Here is a 19743-nt window from a genome sequence, read left to right as displayed (position 1 = left end):
ACCCGCTCCAATAGCCATAACCAATATATATTTTAAAAGGCCTTTAGATGTAGGAAAATGTCTGCTATGGGGCCAGTTCTAATTCACGTTTTGAAAGCAGTAATTCCACTAAGTATTATTTATAATGAAAGTATAACACAATCATCCATGTATACGAGTATGTATTATGACTACATTCTATTAATATAACTAAAAGAAGCATTGAAAAGGAAAGGATTATAGGCCTACGATGAACTACCCAAGCTATTAGCCTTTTATTCGCTTTCATCATCATCATCATGATCATTTTAGCCATAGGACGTCCAGTTGAACATAGGCCTCCCCCAATGATTTCCACAATGGCCGGTTGGTGGCGGCCTGCATCCAGCGTCTTCCCGCTACCATTATGAGGTCGTCGGTCCATCTTGTGGGTGGACTTATTGGGTCTTGTGGGTTTATTCGCTTTAGCAACCCATAATAAAACCCTTAAGAAGTAATAAAACTTTAACCCCTTTATTAATAACAGTTACACTCTAGTTGAACTCTGGCTTAAATTGTCATTTGGTATGGAAATGTCATTTTAATCCAAGGCTCTTCCTAGGTGTAACTTTTTATTAATAAGGGGGTAGTACTTCTTTAAATAAAAATATTTATTTCACAATTATCCCCATCAATAATTATAGAGTTAAGGAAAGATGCTGGAGCAGTAAACCCTTCCTGCCTCGCATAACCTAAGTACCATACGATGGACACGTATGATACTTCTTCTTCTTCTTCCTCGGTCCCTCACTGATGAGGATCGCGACCATAGATAGTGTTCCTCCACAGACTGCGGTCATAAGCTGTGTGGACCGCACGATGCAAACTCAAGCCCACCGTCTTCCTCACCGCGTCCGACCATCTCGTCGGTGCCCTGCCTCGAGCGCGTCCCCCTTCATACTGTATGATACTTAGGTTACACAAAAAGTATCTTTATCTTCGAACGCAACCAGATCTGAGGCTGGTGGCCATAGTAAATGTTGTTTGTCTTGGTAAGACCTTTCAAATGACACTACAAACATAACTATTGGAGCCGGGTACCATTCTGCAAAAAAGTATGTATATCTTCGTACACAACCAGATCTGAGGCTGGTGGTCATAGTAAAAGTTGTTCATCTTGGTAAGACCTTTCAAACGATACTAGACACATATCTATTGGAGCCGGGTACCATTTTGCCCATTGTCCTTTGTATGGGTGGAATCTTGCAAGCTGAATTAAGACCCACTTCCGGACAACCGATTAAGCTGAAATTTCGCATATGATTTCACATGTAATTTGGATGACCATGCAATATTGTGATGACATGGAGCTGATCTGATGATGGAGCTGGAAGGTGGCCATAAGAACTCCATAATAAAACGACTTAACTCCATCGAGTTTGGGCTCGTTCGTTTTGTATTGACGAGTACTTCAATTCTATTATAGTAATTAGGATCTGATGATGGAGCTGGAAGGTATTTCGCCATAAAACGACACAATCGCATCAAGTTTGGGTTTGGTTCAATTTTAATTTCTGTGATGGGTCTGGGTGTTAATATGTATAATATGTATGTATTTACAAAAAAAAATGTATTTAAGTATGTTTATATCCGCTTTCTAGTGAGCGGACACTGTGAATGTACGTCATGCGGGGTCACGTGACCGTTCAGCGGGACTCGATATTTAAGCGAACTTTGAATGCCTATAAAATCATAACTACTTGGTATTTTTGAATGAAATAAAAACAAATGTATATGTTTAAGTGAAAGCTTAACTGTAACATAGGTTTCAAGTGATTTTGCATACCTAGTAACATTCTCAATTCACGAAGGCGAGTGAGCTTTACATGTGTGGTGGCTCGCTACTGTTCGATTTTCAAAAGTTTTGATAGACATTACACTATCGTTATTTGCATGTACATTGTACACGTACACACACAGCTCATTCGCCTTCGTGAGTTAGTACGCTTACGCTAACGTTTGACATTTGTCAACTGTCAGAATCAATAGGAAAAGCTTAGCCAGTTTGAAGTGACCCACCCCCTTTTCTTGCGCTAACTCGGTTTCTAGGCGTTTATATATACAACTTAAAATATTTCCTTAAGTAGCTCGTAATGTAGCTACATTGAAACTAAAATTAGAATAAAATTATTACGGTACGACTTTTACTCATTTCGAATATTCAATAGACAATTGACTAATCTATGAATCCATTCAGCTTACTGTAACCATTCATAAATTTTGTGCTGACGAATGAGCTTCAGAATTAACACTTCGAGTAGGTACTTTCTTGGAAACATTGAATTTTCATAGAAATGAAGAAGCTGACAATAATTCGGGAGTATGTTTTTATAAATAAAGTTGAATTAATACAATAGGCTTACCATCATACCCTCAGATCATAGAAGGGAATAGATGTGAAACGGGGGCGTGGCGCGTGTCTCCGCGATATGCCCAAAAACGAACATCGGCCGCGTAGCTAGGTTAGTCGCGATTCAGTCGTACTAAGGAAATGTTCTCCGATATTTTGGATAATGCGTCGTTACGTGCAATAAAACAAGTGAAACGAAGAACTACAGGAACAATGGAGTCATTTACTACATGTAAGTATTGCAAATCCATTGGTATTTTGCTTATAAATAAAATTAAAAAAAAACATTTTTACGAACGAATTCAGTGCCGTAACAGTTACTGCGATATCGAAATCAGTGGTGATAAAAATTCTAACACACTTGTACATTGACGATTTAGTTAGCAACCACTTTATGTCATGCTCAACTACTGCGCAATGTATTTAATTTCTTCCGATATCCACTGTCGTGTGAAAATACACAGTACGGCCGCATGTGCCGGTCGTAACATAGTGCCGTGCTCTTGTTCTAATGCGGTTTCCTATTATCGATAAATAGAAGTAAATTATAATTTTCTATTCTGTAATTTTAAATAAAAAAATGATGTGTTACTTGCGATTATAAGATTTTACAAAAAAAAAATAACAGTAGAAGTAATTAGTAACTGTCAACTATGTAATTACTATAAGAGCTAGTTGAAATATAGGCATTATTTTTGATATACATATGCGGTACGCAGATCGCCATAATTAAAAAGTAAATGCGTGATAGTAGTTAATAATAACGTATAATAATAAAAAGGTTTTCATAGATAAGCATTTTGTGAAACCTGTGGGTCTAGACAAAGTGCAAATTATAATCGCAAACCAGTCGAAAAGTGGTCGAAAAGCCCCTTTTTTGTATGGAGTTTTGACGGATTCGATTTTCGATTCGATCAAAAAGTGCGTTTTGTCTAGGGGGGCAGTTTCGAGCCTTGCCCCTAGCGATTTAAAGTATCGATATCTTGTCGACTCCATTTTATCTTTGTTCTCTCACTAGCGTTTTCAAAGTGTGCGTCACGCCACGCGGCCATTGATTGGCCATAAGCCATGCCTTCTGGCCAATCACAGCACTTTTAAGCCGGTTGCACAATGCACATGTTGTCGTAGACTCTCAGTCGCTTTGTTTTTACACAGTTGAATGTGTGTGTGGGAGCTGTGGTGGGGGAAATGTGGGGACACTGGTTCTCGTTGTAGTTACGCGCGACTTCATATCTATTCTCTTTCTATGATCTGAGGCTTCATTAAATAGGCATACATTGTAATGTACCTCTTAATTAAAAATAATTATACCCAGACCAGACATACTACATTAAACTATGATATCGCGACTAAAACGTCAGCATGACTTTTCCGATTGATTTTTTTACAGACGACAGCAAATCAAACTAAACGATGCAAGTTTGCATTAAAACTGGATAGGACGATGTGCCGTTGACAACTGTACGATGATTGCTAAGGCCGAGTTGCATCACATTAACTTTAGCCGTAAACTATAATTTTAACCGGTGTTTTTGTATGGAGTTTTACAGAGATTTGACATGATTAAGATGGTGCAACCTAAGGTAACTTTATTACTTTGCAATAAAGAACCCTTTATTAACACCAATACAATAAAAACTTTCAAGCTCTCGTATGAAGCTGCGATAAATTCCCGATATCATATTTCGCGTCGTGTATTTTGGAAAAGTTGGTAGAAATTTATACTGACACCGCCGACGACTTGAAAAGAAAACCGTAAACTTAAAACGAGCTGTCAAGAAACTTGTTGGTCGACAGATGTACCTGCTTTTATTTTGTACTGCAGAAAGTTGTCTTTAATAATTCTTCGTGCATTTCATCAAAGAAAAAGTTTTTTGGTGGCAGGGAAATTGCATTATAAGGTGGTTGCAAACCGATATAAACTCAAGGCCTTCGTTTATCCTACTAATATTATAAATGCGAAAGTTTGGATGTCTGGATGTTTGTTAGGCCCAGAACACACGGTGAAACGCAATTGCAACGAAACTGCAACTTCTAGTTACTTTTGAGTTGCATCTAAGTTTCTGCCATAGATTCCGTTGAGAGATCACACATGACGCAACCAGTTTGAAACCGGTTTGAAATGGTCGAAAGTAACTAGAAGTTGCAGTTTCGTTGCAGTTGCGTTTCACCGTGTGTTCTGGGCCTTACTCTTTCACGCAAATTTATGACGATCTGTGACAAACGAAATTTCACGCGGGTGAAGCCGCGGGCAAAAGCTAGTATTGTTATTTTCACCAAAATGCATACTAATTTTGGATTTCAGTGATTAAATAGTGTTCGTTTAGTGCTCGGAACAAGCTCCTCTAACTTATAGTTAACATGAAACTACTAATTACGAGTATTAACGTAGATATTCCGAAACCAAGCATACTTTTGTTTTGAAGTTTACGTCTACTACTAACTCTACTTAGATTAATCACTTTAAAACAAAGTTACACATACAAAGTAGGTATAACTTTCGACTTGGACTTCGGTCTTATAAACATTTTTGCTTCTAAAATACCACGAGCGTTTTCTGTTAAATACACAAACATTTATTGTAACAAATCTGAAACGAAAGTAAAAGATATTATAACGGCATCCAGCTGATGTTTGAAAAGACAGCGACCTTTAAAAAAGGTGCCTATCATAACAAAGTTTATAACTTTTTGGAATGAATAATTTCATAACCCTCGAGGGTCGTCCATAATGAATATTATAAAATCTGATATCCTTTCACGATGAAAAATAAAGCCCGTTAAGTTTCATCGCGTGTGTCTAAAGCGAATGGTTTGTTGATATCACACTTTTTATTTTCATTCTGTTAATTTGGGAAGAAAAATATTAGATACCTACATTACTTGCACAGTGAAATGACAGAACAAAAGGAACAATCTTATGCTCTATCGCTTACATCTATCTACTTATATGTTCCATTTGAACACGAATTTTGAACTGAGTGACACTCAAAGGCATTTTATAATATCTTGTACTGCTTTTACCCTTTGGCGGTTGCACTGGGACGAAAGCTCTCAGCTCTTTGCGGATCGCGCGGCCGGCAAACTTCCTGCCTGGACAAACAATTTCATTCTTGTTTAAAACTCGTTTTGTTACCACTTTTTTTTTCAATTAACGTAATATGAAAAACGATTTCCATTTTGAATGCTGTTGTATCCAATCGTTCTCAATTATTATGGCTACCTACCGCCTTGTTAGTTCTTCTTTGGTGTACTGCAGTTGCGTGTTTGAACCCCGTCAGTGACAACGTTAAAACATTTTATACGTCCTGAAGTCATAGACTTTATTTTGTTATTTATTTATTTAAGTATAGTACACAGCACAATGTCAATTTATATTAACTACAATGTGTTTTAGTGAGATTTTGTATAAATATTCATCCCCCCTGCACCCACTGGCGGGTAGATCAGTGGATGCACGGCTCGTGGGAGATCCAAATTTATATTTAAGGCTCGCAATTATCTACAGTTTCAAAATATCATTAATATTTTCAGTCGATGATGTTGATAATTGTTCTTTTGTTCACAGGTCTGCTCCGCCTGCAACAGCTGTACCAGAGCCTTCAGCCCGGCAACGCTACCTTCCGCATATCGAACGTGAAGCGCGTGTCGAACTCCACCGACGTGGTGGACTTCCTCCGAGCCATCGAGCGCCTCGACCGCTGGAGCAACAAGCACGTCGTCCTGGACTCCGCCACACAGCTCGCCAAAGACGCGCTAATTCTGCACGTACGCGACGTGCACCTCGGCCGAAGAAACTATCACTATTTCCTCAGCGGCTTGGTGAGTAATCCCCAGACTCCTTGTTAGTAAGCTGAATTCAGGCGCCCCTACTTTCTCCTGTAGCGCCGCGTTCCGTTGGATTTGGAGCGCACTAATTACCTATAAAGTCGGCTCACTGAAACACTAGCGCATCTTGACTTCTAGTTTCCGATGCTGGTAATGAGAAATAGTCTGGAGGTCGTAACCTCGATAACTTTAGTAGTTAATTGCTAAGTACCTGCGTGGAATAAGAGTATGTGTAGATTAGATTTAATCTTAATTTTCTTCTATAATATTTTATGAAAGCATCACAGGAAATCCAAGGCACATAACTTCAGTAAGATACGGAATGTTTATTCAAAACATTCAACACACTATAAGTTAACTAAACTAACTATTTGCGCAGTACGAAATATAATTAATTATCCAAATTAGAGTACTGAAACTCTCTAAAAACTTGGTGACAAGAAAAACATATCAACTCCACCGACGCAGGTTTGAAGCTTTTCAAACGAATAGAAAGTTGTGAAATGGCATGCGAAACTATAATTTTCATAAACACGCTCACACCAGCATCTAAAGTTAGGGCACTAGACGAGGTTTTGCTACAAATAAGTTAGCCAGAATACTGTGGTGTTGAAAATGTACAGCAATGGGCTTAATTTAATTAAATACACTTACACGTTCATATCGCGGAACAATAAACTGTAACCGCCTGTAAACAATATTTTTGTATGTATAGTACATACAGGGTGGAAACGATAAGTGATCTCATTCGATTATTTCTAAACTATACAAGATATCGAAAAACTGGTTACTGATCCTGAAAGTGCTTTAGGTACTAGCTCTATCCAACGGTACCAATAATAGTATTAACTGAATCTATCCGAAAATTAAATGTTTTCAGCCTCCATACTAAATGTATGCCAGCCAAACAATATTAGAAGTATTTTTTTTATTAAATAATAAACACTTAAAATGAACTCGTAAATTGCATTTTTAATTAAAATTATTCATGGAAATCATTGGTTTTAGGCTTTACTTGCTATAATATTATTATCAAGACATGAGTGCCATGACTGTGGCTGTACTAAATGTATGGAAGCTGGAAACATTGAATTTTCGGATGTATCCAGGTTATTAAGTAACCTATTATTTGTACCGTTGGATAGAGCTCGTGAAGCACTTTCAGGATCAGTAACCAGTTTTTTAATATCTTGTATAGTTTTTAATACATATTATGTGGTTTTACTAAATGCATGAAAGCTGGAAACATTAAATTTTCAGATAGATCCAGTTTATTCTGTAACCTATTTATTGATACCGTTTGAAAGAGCTTATGAAGCACTTTCAGAATCAGTAATCAGTTTTTCGATATCTTGTATAGTTTAGAAATAATCAAGTGAGATCGCTTAACGTTTCCACCCTGTATAATTACTAGCTGTGTGACTAGGTAAGTACGCGTGAAAAACTTATCATTTCTAAGGGTATGAAAAATTGTTTACGCTCTATTGTCAGACCGGTTTTAGAGTACGGTACACGGTATTTCAAATTCTATGTAAGAATATTCAGCAATAAAAATGCAAACAATAGTTACAAATACAATCCAAATAGACGGAAAATTAGTTTTCACAAGTGAGCAAACCCAACATCGTGTTTTCTCAGAAATACAGCTTTTTCAATTTTAATATCATTATTACAGCCTTTGTTGAATATCTTAATAAAGAAATTCCGGTTGTTATGATCATTGCCGAGAGTAATAATTTAATTGTATCTTTTAGGTTTTAAATGGAATTGAAATATCCGTCGATAAACGGATCACTTGAACAGCTGAACCAATTCGTCTATTGAATGTTTTAAAGTATTCTTTATTAACAGGTTTAGTTTTTACGAATAGGAAAATTGGAAATGTTTCAAGGAAATTCTTAATGTAGTAAAAACTGGACGTCCTTTTCTCTACAGTACATTCTTGTACGAATTCAAGGCCCACGTTTCTATAGATGGATATGCTTTGTTCTTTTCAAGAAATACTTAAAAATATCTAATGTTAAATTATAGAAGACTACTCCGTCATTATAATAAACTTAACTTTACACAGGTAAGTAGGTATCATTTAATTGGTATTGAACAACACAACGTCTGTCGTTGAGTCAAATTAAAATGTTATCGAATGCAGTCGCTAGTAGTAGACATTTCGTTGACAGTATATTTGAACGGCAGGCAGGATAACTATCAATATTCACGTGCATGTTTGAAAAGCTACTATAAATGAAGAGGAAATGAGGATGTCCAACGTACTCGTAAGCTGCAGGCGCAGTCCTCGCATGTGTTATTACGTATCACGCTTCCTGCGCTCTGTCATCACATTAAAACACGCGGAATGTTAAACAGCATTCAATGAAATATAAGTAATAATAATAGTCCTAAGTGTAATAAATAAATACACTTAGGACTATTATTTTTTAATTATTTCAAAGCATCTAGCCTTGTGCTTTCATCTTTTCCAACCGATAATACAATGATCGGCCAGTTATTGTGCGTTATCACCACAGTCACTCCAGGCATAGAGGGACGCTCGACCGTAATAAATGGCTCTCCGCTCCATACCGAATTCTGAATATTGGCTTTAAGCCCGTTGCATTCAATGGAATACGTATGTTTTGACTAATCTATCTATTCTATACAATCCATTTATTTGCAACGTTAACTTCAATAAAAGCTGACCAGTTGTAAATGCTCAAAGTTAAGGTATACAATAGACATGTATTTCTTCTATGTAGTTGTTGATATTTTAAATAATTTGACCTTACTTAATTAATACAGAACAACGCAAATTCTGAGAAATTTCAATTTGTATTTGAAATTGAAAGACTTTTGTGATAGGTAATGGGTGTTATTTCTGCACAGAATAAACTTAATATTGTTCATATATTTCTTTAAATACTGTCTAATTACTAACTGTATCACTTAAGCCCAATATTGTATTAATATGGACCATTATGGGATACATTAAGTATACATTATGTACTAAGTAATCCATCGGTATTTACATAATTAAATCGAATTAATCCAATAAATAGTTAAGCGACTGGTCACACAGACAAACAACCATTGTACAACAGCCAGTTTTTTTCATTTGAAACATTTAACTACTAAATATACAGTATATTTTTAGTCAAAAATAATGAATAGCGTTGTATAACTTTCTCCCGGGACAAACTTGACCTTCACTGGTTGGGTTTTTGGCAGTCAAGCTGTAGAACCTGGCTACACAGGAGTTGCAGCGGTGGGAAAGAGAGGTGGGCATAGTCCCGTGTTATGGGAATAGTTAGTTTTAGCATTTTAATGTAAAAGTCCCAACCAACTAAATCTTAGTTTGTAGAAAGTACTGTTCTGAATCACCTACGCTCTGGATTTAGAAACTACTAAAAAGAATTATAGATTTGCTATTCAAAAGTGACTTATGTATAAAACCAACTGTACAAGAGCGCGGGTTTTTTATCTTTTGAACTGAACGAAAGGAGCGCATCTAAAAATACTCGTAAAAGGTTAGTTAGAAAGTTAAGTTAGATAAGTTGTTTTGTAGTTATAAATTATATTTATTACTTATTACATAGACTGAGTTGCATCTATTGATGTGCCGTTCCCGAGAACGCTCTCCTCACTGAGAATATTCTCGGGAGCGCTCCCGGGAGCGTTCTCCTAAGTGAGAAAGGTTGAGAATCATGTTTATCAAATGGAAATAAACAAACTTTCTTAAGTAAAATAGTTTTAAATTAAGTCTACAGATAAGTGTATATTAAACAATACACTCTATTTGCAGAGAAAGGCTATATTCTCAGTGTTCCCGAGAATATTCTCGGGAACTTTCTCGGCAATATTCTCGGCAACTGTTCCTTTATTATATTTTATTTTTTTCGTCGTGAAATGTTGTTTTAATGATATGTAAGATGACAGAAATTACTTTTTACATGCAATTAAATAATATAACTGTCAATTTTTTCGTTTTTAACACGCTTTTATTAGGTCGTCGTGTATGTAACTAACTATGTAATGGAATCTTAGAATCTGAATTACATGCATTTCTAAGTCTTGTATCATCATGAAACTTTATGCAGATTAGATGACAATACAATATTGTGGTACCAGCTGGTCTGATGATGGGACTGGAAGGTGGCCAAAGGAACTCCTAAACGAAACGGTGGAATCACATCGAGATTGGGTTCATTGGATTTGTCTTTTCGATATCTTTAAGTGCTAGATAATGTCCAGGGTCCTAATGATGGAGTCAGGAGGTGGCCATAGGAACTCCTAAACGAAACGGCGGAAACTCATCGAGTTTGGGTTCGTTGGATTTGTCTTTTCGAGCACTTTAATGCTAGATGATGTCCAGGGTCCTGATGATTCCTGTTAGTAATTAAAAGCGTGTTTTTAGTTTTTTAAAGTATTCTTTACATTTGACATTAAGGGCATATTTCACAATCGCTTAGTAAGGGCCTGTTTCGCCACTTCTGGATAAGTTATGGATAGCCTGTCTGACGGATCATTTGACACATTTTTATATAAAATACGTGCTAGCTAGATTGATCTTAGTCTGTACGAGATTAGAATGGTTCTCAAACAGCTGAAAAACAACAAGGCACCGTAATCACGGCTGAGCTTCTGAAAGCAGGTGGAACGCCGGTACTAAAGGCTTTTCAGAAGCTGTTCGATTCCGTCATCCTCAAGGGAATTACGCCTACGGCATGGCAAAGAAGTATGGTTATACTCCTCGTCAAAAAAGGCGACAAAACCTTGTTGAAGAATTATAGACCCATTTCGCTTCTGAGCCATATCTATAAGCTGTTTTTGATAGTCATTACGAATTGTCACGCTAGCAGGCTTGACAACTTTCAGCCCCCCGAACAAGCCGGTTTCTGAAAAGGCTTTAGTACCATAGACCATAATAATATGTATACGCTACGGCAGATTATACGGAAGATCAAGGAGTATAATCAGCCACTTTGCGTTTGTGAACTATGAGAAAGCCTTCAATTCGATTGAGACATGGGCACTATGGGCAGTGCTGCAGTCTCTCCAACTGTGCCAAATTGACTATCGATACATTGAAGTATTGAAAGGCTTGTACAAACACGCCATAGTAACAGTCCGTTTCAAGATCAGGACCCGAAACCTATCCAGTTGCAGCGAGGGGTGAAACAGGGAGATGTCATCACCACCGCCCTAGAAGATGTTTTCAAGCTTCTGGGCTGGAGCGGATTTAGCAGGAAGATCTAGGCACAATGCTCGATGGCCTCAATAGAGTCTCTCAACAAGTGGGTCTCAAAATGACCATGGACAAGATTTAAAAATCATGTCTAAAAACCGTGTTGCACCCACTCCTCTAAAAGTTGAAGACTCTACACTCGAAGTTGTTGACAACAATGTATACCTGGGACAAACAGTCCAGTTAGGTAGGTCCAACTTCGAAAAAAAGGTCAATCATCGAATCCAGCTCGGTTTCACGCAACGTCTCCGTCGCGTCGCCGCTCCGCTTTAAATCCGCTTTGAATCCGCTTTGAATCCGCTTGAAATCCGCCAGAGTGGCAAGGGCCTTAAAACTCAGAGGCACACTCATGTTCAAATACCGTAGCCGAGTCCTAAAGCCGCGGTACGCGTTCGCCACGAAAAGAGTAAGCAAGACAGCAATTTTTCACTCACACGTTTCATGCCTTGTTTATAACAACTAGTCTTAACGCCCAGTTAATAAAACATCGAAGCATTTCAAATAATACCACATATAAACAACAAAATGAAAATTAAAACTAAATGTATTCTGTCGAGAACACTGAGAATATTCCCGGGAGCGTTCTCGGTTCTCGAGAATATTCTCACTGGGAATATTGCCGGGAACGAGAACTTTCTCAGCGGCACATCTCTAGTTGCATCACCTAACTTTGACCGTAACTCTGACGATAACCGTTGTTTTTCGTATGGAGATTGACAGATTTTTGACGTTTGTTAAAGTTAATGTAAGATGGTGCAACCCAGCCTTAAATATTTATTATTTTCGCAGGTAATGGACGATCGCTGGGAGAAAGAAGTAACGGAGTTTGGCGCTGTCAATATAACCGGATTTCGTCTCCTGGACACTTCACGGAAAGTTGTTCGAGACTTTATTGATGTCTGGAAAAAAGATTCTATCTCGGTAAGTTTAAATAAGAAGTATTAAGAAGTTCTTTTTTATTTTGTTCCTACAAAATGGAGTAAGTTTCCTACAAAATGGAGTAAAATCGACATTTTGGGTGTATTATAATACTTCTACTAGGCTATAAACATTCTAATCAGTTGCGACAAAAATGACACAGCTTGGAATCATAACATGAAATGAAAACAAAGCATTTCGATTTCGTCATCGATACGGACTGGTTGTTGTTACATATGGAACAATGCCTTAATTCATCTGCCAAGTGTGTAAACAGATGCAATAGAAAATCAATGGTCTTCAGCCGCCAGCAATGCAGTGCTTAAATGACTTATGACTGTTACGGCTGAGATGCAATAGGTACATCCGGGACACGGCTTATAGGCCAGTAGAATTAAACACAAAAATGAATTAAATCGGAAATAATTCCTACTAAAGATTTTAGTGCTTTAATGGCTTCATTAGTTGCCCATAAAGACTCTCCTAGGTTTTCGACTTCGACGGAGTTGTACTTAAGTGGTGGGGGCCCCCGAAAGGGGCGCTTTTTAGGTTTTCCGGTTATACCGCGTAAAGGACTTACCCTATCGAAAAGTGGTCTTCCTGACGGTTGAAGGGCATTTAATCCTGCATTAAATAAGACCAAATTCATATGTTTTGAACAAACCGTTCTCGTGCAAATGTTCGGCAAAGTACGGGACTATTCCCACCTCTCGTTCCCACCACTGCAACTCCTGTGTAGCCAGGATCTACAGCTTGACCGCCACAAAAACCCAACCAATGAAGGTCAAGTTTGTCCCGGGGGAAAGTTAAACTGTCATTGGACCCGCAACGAAATTAATCAGAAGAACATAGGAGGAGTTCGAAATTAAGGTTCGACTTCCCTCCATTGCAAAGCGGATGACAGGTGACAAACAAAGGTTTAAAACCTTTAAGAAAAAGATTATGCACCACGGACAATAAATTAAATTAAGGGGGCCTATCTTATGAGCAATTAGCAACTACCTGCCAATAATATTTTTCACAAAATCGCTTAAAAGCACGGAAATTTTTCCTTGTCGCGACAAGATCGGTGTAATAAATTGCGGAAACAGATGTATGTTGTATTGAATTAAGCATTATATCACGTTCATGTTTCCAAAGATCACACTCCCACAAGATATGATGGGCAGACTGCTCATGACTGACATCATCAGTGGAACACTCGCAAAAAGGAGACGGAACTAGTTTGAATTCGTGAAGTTTATGTTTAAAGTTGCCATGTCCCGTGAGGAACTGCGACGAGCAATGGTCGATTTCTAACCATCGCCTAGTTATACGTTCGCGTACATTCGGGAAGAATTTATGTGGGATTATTTCACTGAAAAGCTGGTTCTATTCGTAACACTTCGTTTTATTGGAATCGTACATCTTTTACAGACAGCTCACGTCATAAGAATCTCAACTGACATAACGATCTTCTTAGGGTTGCTGTTTAAAAAGTAACCGATAACGTTATAACGTTATATAAAAATAAAAAATAAACTAAAATAAACTCGTTATTCCCACACGGCTGTCCTGATTATTCATCTGTCCCAGATGAAATATCTTCGTCTTCAGTAGTGATCCACGGCTTCATGAAATCAGCAGAACTAGTCGTATTGTTAGGGCCTTCTGTATTTCCGATTTTCTTCAATCCGTATCTGTCATTACGGTTCTTCTTTATAATTTCGTAAGGACCAAGAAATTTTGGGTAAAGCTTGCTTCCCTGAGAGAATTGCGTCTTCTTGATAGCAACCAAATCTCCTATCTCATATGGTGTGGCTTCTCTTCTTTTCTTGTTATAAGTTTTAACATTTTCCTCTTGGATTTTCTTTATAGATTCTCTTGCCTTTTCTCTTAACTCTTGTCTTTTCTCTTTCATCCTTTCTACGTTTTCTTCTTCTATCATCTTAACAAGTTCATCATCTCCGTCTCTCATCTTTACTCCGAACATCAATTCGAATGGCGTCATGCCTATACTTCTTTGATAGGTTCCGTTTAGACAACGTTGGACAGCAGGCACTTTACGATACCATTTGTGGGATCATCGGCACTAAGCTTGCTTAAAACGGCGATTATAATCTGATGGATCCGCTCCACTTGTCCATTTCCTCTGGGTTGTCCAGTCGTAATCAAATAATGTGTAATATTTTCATTTTGGCAATAATCTTTGAAGTCATTCGATGTAAAAGCAGCGTTACGATCTGTAATTAGTCGCTGTGGGGAACCAAAAACTTGTTGTTGCAGACTTAGTTTACTCAATGTTTCCTCCGTGGTCAACGTCTTCACAGGGTAAATCCAAGTAAACTTAGTAAACGCGTCGACCACCGTAAGAATGTACTTATAATTTTTATTCGTGGAAGTTAGAGGTCCAAGATGATCTATGTGGTAAGTTGCCAAAGGCACATCACCTTTATCAATGGGGTTAAGCATTCCTTCTTTTTTCCCTCTCTTGTGTGATATAAGGATGCACTCTACGCAGTTATCTATGACCTTTTTGATTTTAGTCTGTAAACTCTCAATAAAATATTCTCTGTTGATCAGTTCTTCTGTCTTTGCTATACCAAAATGTCCTCTTTCGTGATTCTTTCTTATAATTTCGTTCTGCATCTTTTTTGGTACTACAAACAATTTATCTCCATTTCTTTCCTTGTATAATATGTCATTCTGTAATATGTAGTTCTGGTAGGGTTCTTTTTGTAAAATTCTTTTCAGTAGCTGAATGTGTTCGTCCTCATCTTGTGCCTTCTTCAGTCTTGTAGTCGTCTCAGTAAGTATTAAACAAGTAGGGTAACGGCTTAGGGCGTCGGCGTGTTTCATTCGTGATGCAGGTCGGTGTTCAATCTGATAGTCGAATTCTTCTAGAAGCAGAGCCCATCTGGCAACTCGTGGAGGTAAGTCCCTTTTTTGTAATGTCATTGTCAATGCTGAGCAGTCCGTAACAATTTTGAAGTGTATTCCTTGCAAATAAACTCGAAACTTCTTAATGGCCTCCACAATAGCTAAAATTTCTAAGTAATAACTATGGTATTTTCTTTCAGATGGTGTAGTCTTTTTACTCATAAAATGTACAGGGTGTAGCTGGTCATCTTTAGGACTTCTTTGTAGCAGAACAGCACCATATCCGTCGGCACTAGCATCTGTGTGCAGTTCTGTTTCAAAATCAGGATTATAGATTCTCAAAACTGGTGAGCTGGTAAGTACATTTTTTAACTTCAGAAAAGCCTCCTCACATTTCTCATCAAAAATAAAAACAGCATCTTTCTTCAGCAGATCAGTCATCGGTTTAGCAATCAACGAGTAGTCTCGAATAAACTTTCTAAAATACCCTGTTAGCCCGAGGAACGATTGAACGGCTTTGATACTGTTTGGTTTCTTGAAATTTGAAACAGCCTTTATCTTATCTTTCGACGGTCGAACTTCACTTTCTTTGATTATGTAGCCCAAATATTCAATCTGGGGGCACGGCAGTGCCCCCGCCAAGTCGAGCGCGAAGCAAACACTGCCGTACCATCCTTTACTGGAACCATTTCGCCGCATTTTCAGGCCCCTATTTGAGAACCTCTGGATAAGGACAGAACGCAGAAATTTTCGTCATCTAGTAAGCTATAATCACATACTTAAAATCCAAAATTTCAAGTCTGTAGGTCATTTAGTTCCGAAGTTAAGCGAAAGCAAAGTTTCGCATTTACGACACTCACTCACTGATGATCATCAAAATAGAACTAGTACTTCCCATAAACTCAGAGAGCTGAAATTTGGTACAGAGTTAGGGTTTAATGGCCACATAAAGGGAAAACTATAAAAACTAGGAAAATCGAAGATCTGGAGTAACACCACATTCATAATCAATACTACTTCGGCACCGTGGTGTTCGCCTGTATCGCTCACCGCTAGATGGCGCTAGCACTAGCAAGCGGTGTCCAGATTTTTTTCCTTTCTAGAGCCCCCCGTCGATTAAGTTGAATGTTGTGTAATTTGCATTTCGTTGATTTTGTTTATTATATTGTAAGGTTCGCTAAGGTTATGTTATTAAAACAATTCTGATTCGTTGTCCATTTTAAAGCTCGTTGAGTTTATTTGTGTTAAATATCGTAAAAAAATGTCAATAAAACGACGTTAAATAATTTTGCCACTTTCTACAAAAAGAAGTGAAATCCCACCAAAAACATTTTGTAAAAAACTAGCCAAGTCTCGATGGAGCTGCTTGTTTATCTCTAAAAAGTAATGAAATCTAGACAAAGTCGTGCCAAGTCTATGGTTCCTTACTGCAATTTCTTTATTATTATAGTTAATGTTGTGTGACTTGGCCGTTGAACGATCTTTATTAAGATAATCATCCATAAGTATTATTGAAATACGCAGCTTTATTATCGTCAATGGGTAGCGGTTCTGGCGACAGATTGGTGCAATGGTGTCATGGAGCACCTGGTTTTGTCACCCTTCAACGGCCAAGTCACACAAAATTAACTATAATAATAAAGAAATTGCAGTAAGGAACCATAGACTTGGCACGACTTTGTCTAGATTTCATTACTTTTTAGAGATAAACAAGCAGCTCCATCGAGACTTGGCTAGTTTTTTACAAAATGTTTTTGGTGGGATCTCTCTTTTCATAAAATGACATTTCTTCCAGTTAAAAATCAGACCATACTCCCCAGCTCTTTTCAGTACTTTTTCTAACTTATTCAACGCCTCATTTTCAGATGTAGCCGGAATAATCAAATCATCGAGATAAGCTAATACGGTTCCATCGTTAATGTAATCACAAAAAATATCGTTGACAAATCGTTGAAAGACCGAAGGCGCAGTACACAAGCCGAAAGGCATCTTCATGAATTCATACTGGCCTAGTGGAGTCACAAAAGAAGTATACTTCTGACTATCTTTATGGACATTAACGTGCAGAAAACCATTCTTAAGGTCTAGAGATGTGAAAATCTTTGCTTCTTTAAGCTTATCAATTTGGTCTTCGATCAAAGGTAATGGAAACCTTTCCTTGATGATCCTCTTGTTAATGCGTCGGAAATCTATGCATACTCTGTAAGTTCCATCTTTCTTATTTGCCAAAACCGTCGGAGATGCGAAATCAGATTTGCTTGGTTTGATTACTCCTTGTTCTAGCCAATCGTCAATCTGTTTGCTAAGAACTTCCATTTCCCGTGGTGATAAGCGTCTTGGACTTTGGTGTATTGGTGTATCGTCAGTAAGTAAAATTCTTAATTCAACGTTACTCTTCTTTATTCTTTCTGTAGGTTTGTAGTCTTCTAACATTTTCTTAATTTCAATAGTGCGTCTTGAGTCGTCTATGTCGTATTCTACAGCTTTATCATCTTTTTCTACTAGCAGCGTTAAATGTTCCGTCTTTTCTACAGAAATCCCATCTTTAGTAAACTTGACTTCAAAATCTCTAAGAATTGGATTCCCAATTATAGAGTTGACAGGAATGTCGTTATCATCCACAATGTAAATCGTGGCATCTGAGTAGCAATCATCGATTTGAATTTTACTAGTGAACATTCCATGTGTAATTATTTCTTTTTCAGCTATTCCGGTCAAACGAATCTTCGAGTCTTTGTATGTTTTCACGTTTTCTTTTATCTTCTCATATTCTTTTTTAGTCATCAAGTTAACGTCGCTTCCGGTATCAAACAAAGCTATCATTTCCATTTCTTCAATCTTTATCTTCTTAAATGGTGCATCTTCCTTTTCTTCTTTCAGGATATTCAACGTCTTCTTTGGTTTATTGGGACAATCAACACTTTTGTGTCCAAATTCATTACATCCAAAGCATTTAACTCCTTTATCGCATGCAGAAGATTGGTGATCGAAAGCCCCGCAGTTATAACATCTTCTTTTTGTATTCGTAACATTGCTCGATCTTCGATGTTGGTTTCCTTGGTAATTTGATGTCGAAGGTGTAGGTTTCGTTTGCTTTTTCTTAAACTCGCTGTATATTTCTAGTTTTTTCCTGAACTCTTTAATATCCGCGGCGCCATAAAGTATAGCTTTGTTCACCTCAATGTCTCTTATTCCGTCTATAACGTACTCCATCAAGGCAGCATCTTCAACTTTTCCATGCAATGCTAACTCTTTCATCACCAAAAAGTACTGTTGGTAAGTTTCATCGCTTTTCATCTTCCGTGCAACTAATCTTTTGTGGATTGTTGCGCTATTTAGTTTTGGTCCGAATTCTTCTTTAAGCGCTTTCTTCAAATTTGTGTAGTCTTTAACTCTTCCAATAGACCTCAAAAATAGCTTGGCAGTTCCTCCCAGCAGTCTTTTTGCATAAACTAATTTTTCTACATTAGTCCACTTCATCAAATCAGCTACGTCTTCGAATTCTTCTATAAATTCTGTTACAGGATAGGTATCATCGCCAGTAAAAGTATTCATCGACTTCTCTAAGTCTCGAAACGATATCTGAACCTCAACGTCTTCTTGGTATTCTTCATCTTCGCTCGGTTCCTGACCTTTCTTCTTTGGTGGCATCTTTGGTAAAATATCTTTAGTCCTTTTCGTCTTCGTCGTAAGAGAAAGTCGTCGTCGTGTAGTACAGTAAGATATTTTACTTGAATTCATCAAAAATGATCACCGTCGTAACAAGAATTCTTCGTTCATAACGTTCCAACCATACAATATCTGATAACGTTATTTCAATAACGTTATTTTAAAATATGGCAATTCTAGCTTCATTCGATGGTCGGTAAAACAGCTCATGCCACGAAGCAAGTACGACATCTAGCGACACAAATGCGAACTGTACTGACATGGGTGACTTGCCTTTCGTAGTATTTTCCGTTATGACTTTTTCGGTTTTCTTCGTCTCGAACCATTAGTTTTCAATGATGAGCTTGATCCCGGACGAGCCCCCATAAAAGTTGTGGGATTATTTCACTGAAAAGCTGGTTCTATTCGTAACACTTCGTTTTATTGGAATCGTACATCTTTTACAGACAGCTCACGTCATAAGAATCTCAACTGACATAACGATCTTCTTAGGGTTGCTGTTTAAAAAGTAACCGATAACGTTATAACGTTATATAAAAATAAAAAATAAACTAAAATAAAGTCGTTATTCCCACATTTATATAAGTGACGTCCTTTGACTGACGTATCCCATCTTTTTTGCCATTCATTAAGTAAATCTTCTTCAACGACTTCTCGGGAATCAAATAATCGACTTATTTTAGAACGATCGCGGCTATTTAAGAAATCGGAGGTTATATTTTCCCTTGATGCGAAGTACATAGCCGCACGCTTTTGTACCTCTAAGTCGACCGGCAGTACACCAGCCAGGACTGGCAGAGCCTCCGTGCTCACAGTTCTGTATGCTTTGCAAAGAAAAATCAATGCAAGGCGTTGACTTTGGA

At 37.6% G+C, this 19743-nt stretch overlaps 1 protein-coding gene across 1 annotated transcript in view; it reads left to right on the top strand.

Annotated features, from left to right (window-relative positions):
* LOC135086527 (glutamate receptor 1-like) overlaps positions 1-19743 on the top strand; it is a 195187-nt gene that overhangs the window by 135535 nt on the left and 39909 nt on the right. The window contains exons 5-6 of the mRNA XM_063981262.1: positions 5936-6189; positions 12224-12355. Of these exons, the coding sequence (XP_063837332.1) occupies positions 5936-6189; positions 12224-12355 (386 nt within the window). The remainder of the gene's footprint in view (positions 1-5935; positions 6190-12223; positions 12356-19743) is intronic.

The sequence above is a fragment of the Ostrinia nubilalis genome, chromosome Z (genome assembly GCF_963855985.1).
Source record: "Ostrinia nubilalis chromosome Z, ilOstNubi1.1, whole genome shotgun sequence".
In the NCBI taxonomy this organism is placed as follows: Eukaryota; Metazoa; Arthropoda; class Insecta; order Lepidoptera; family Crambidae; genus Ostrinia; species Ostrinia nubilalis.
The sequence above is the reverse complement of the archived record's forward strand: the minus strand, read 5'-3'. Positions and strand labels throughout refer to the sequence as shown.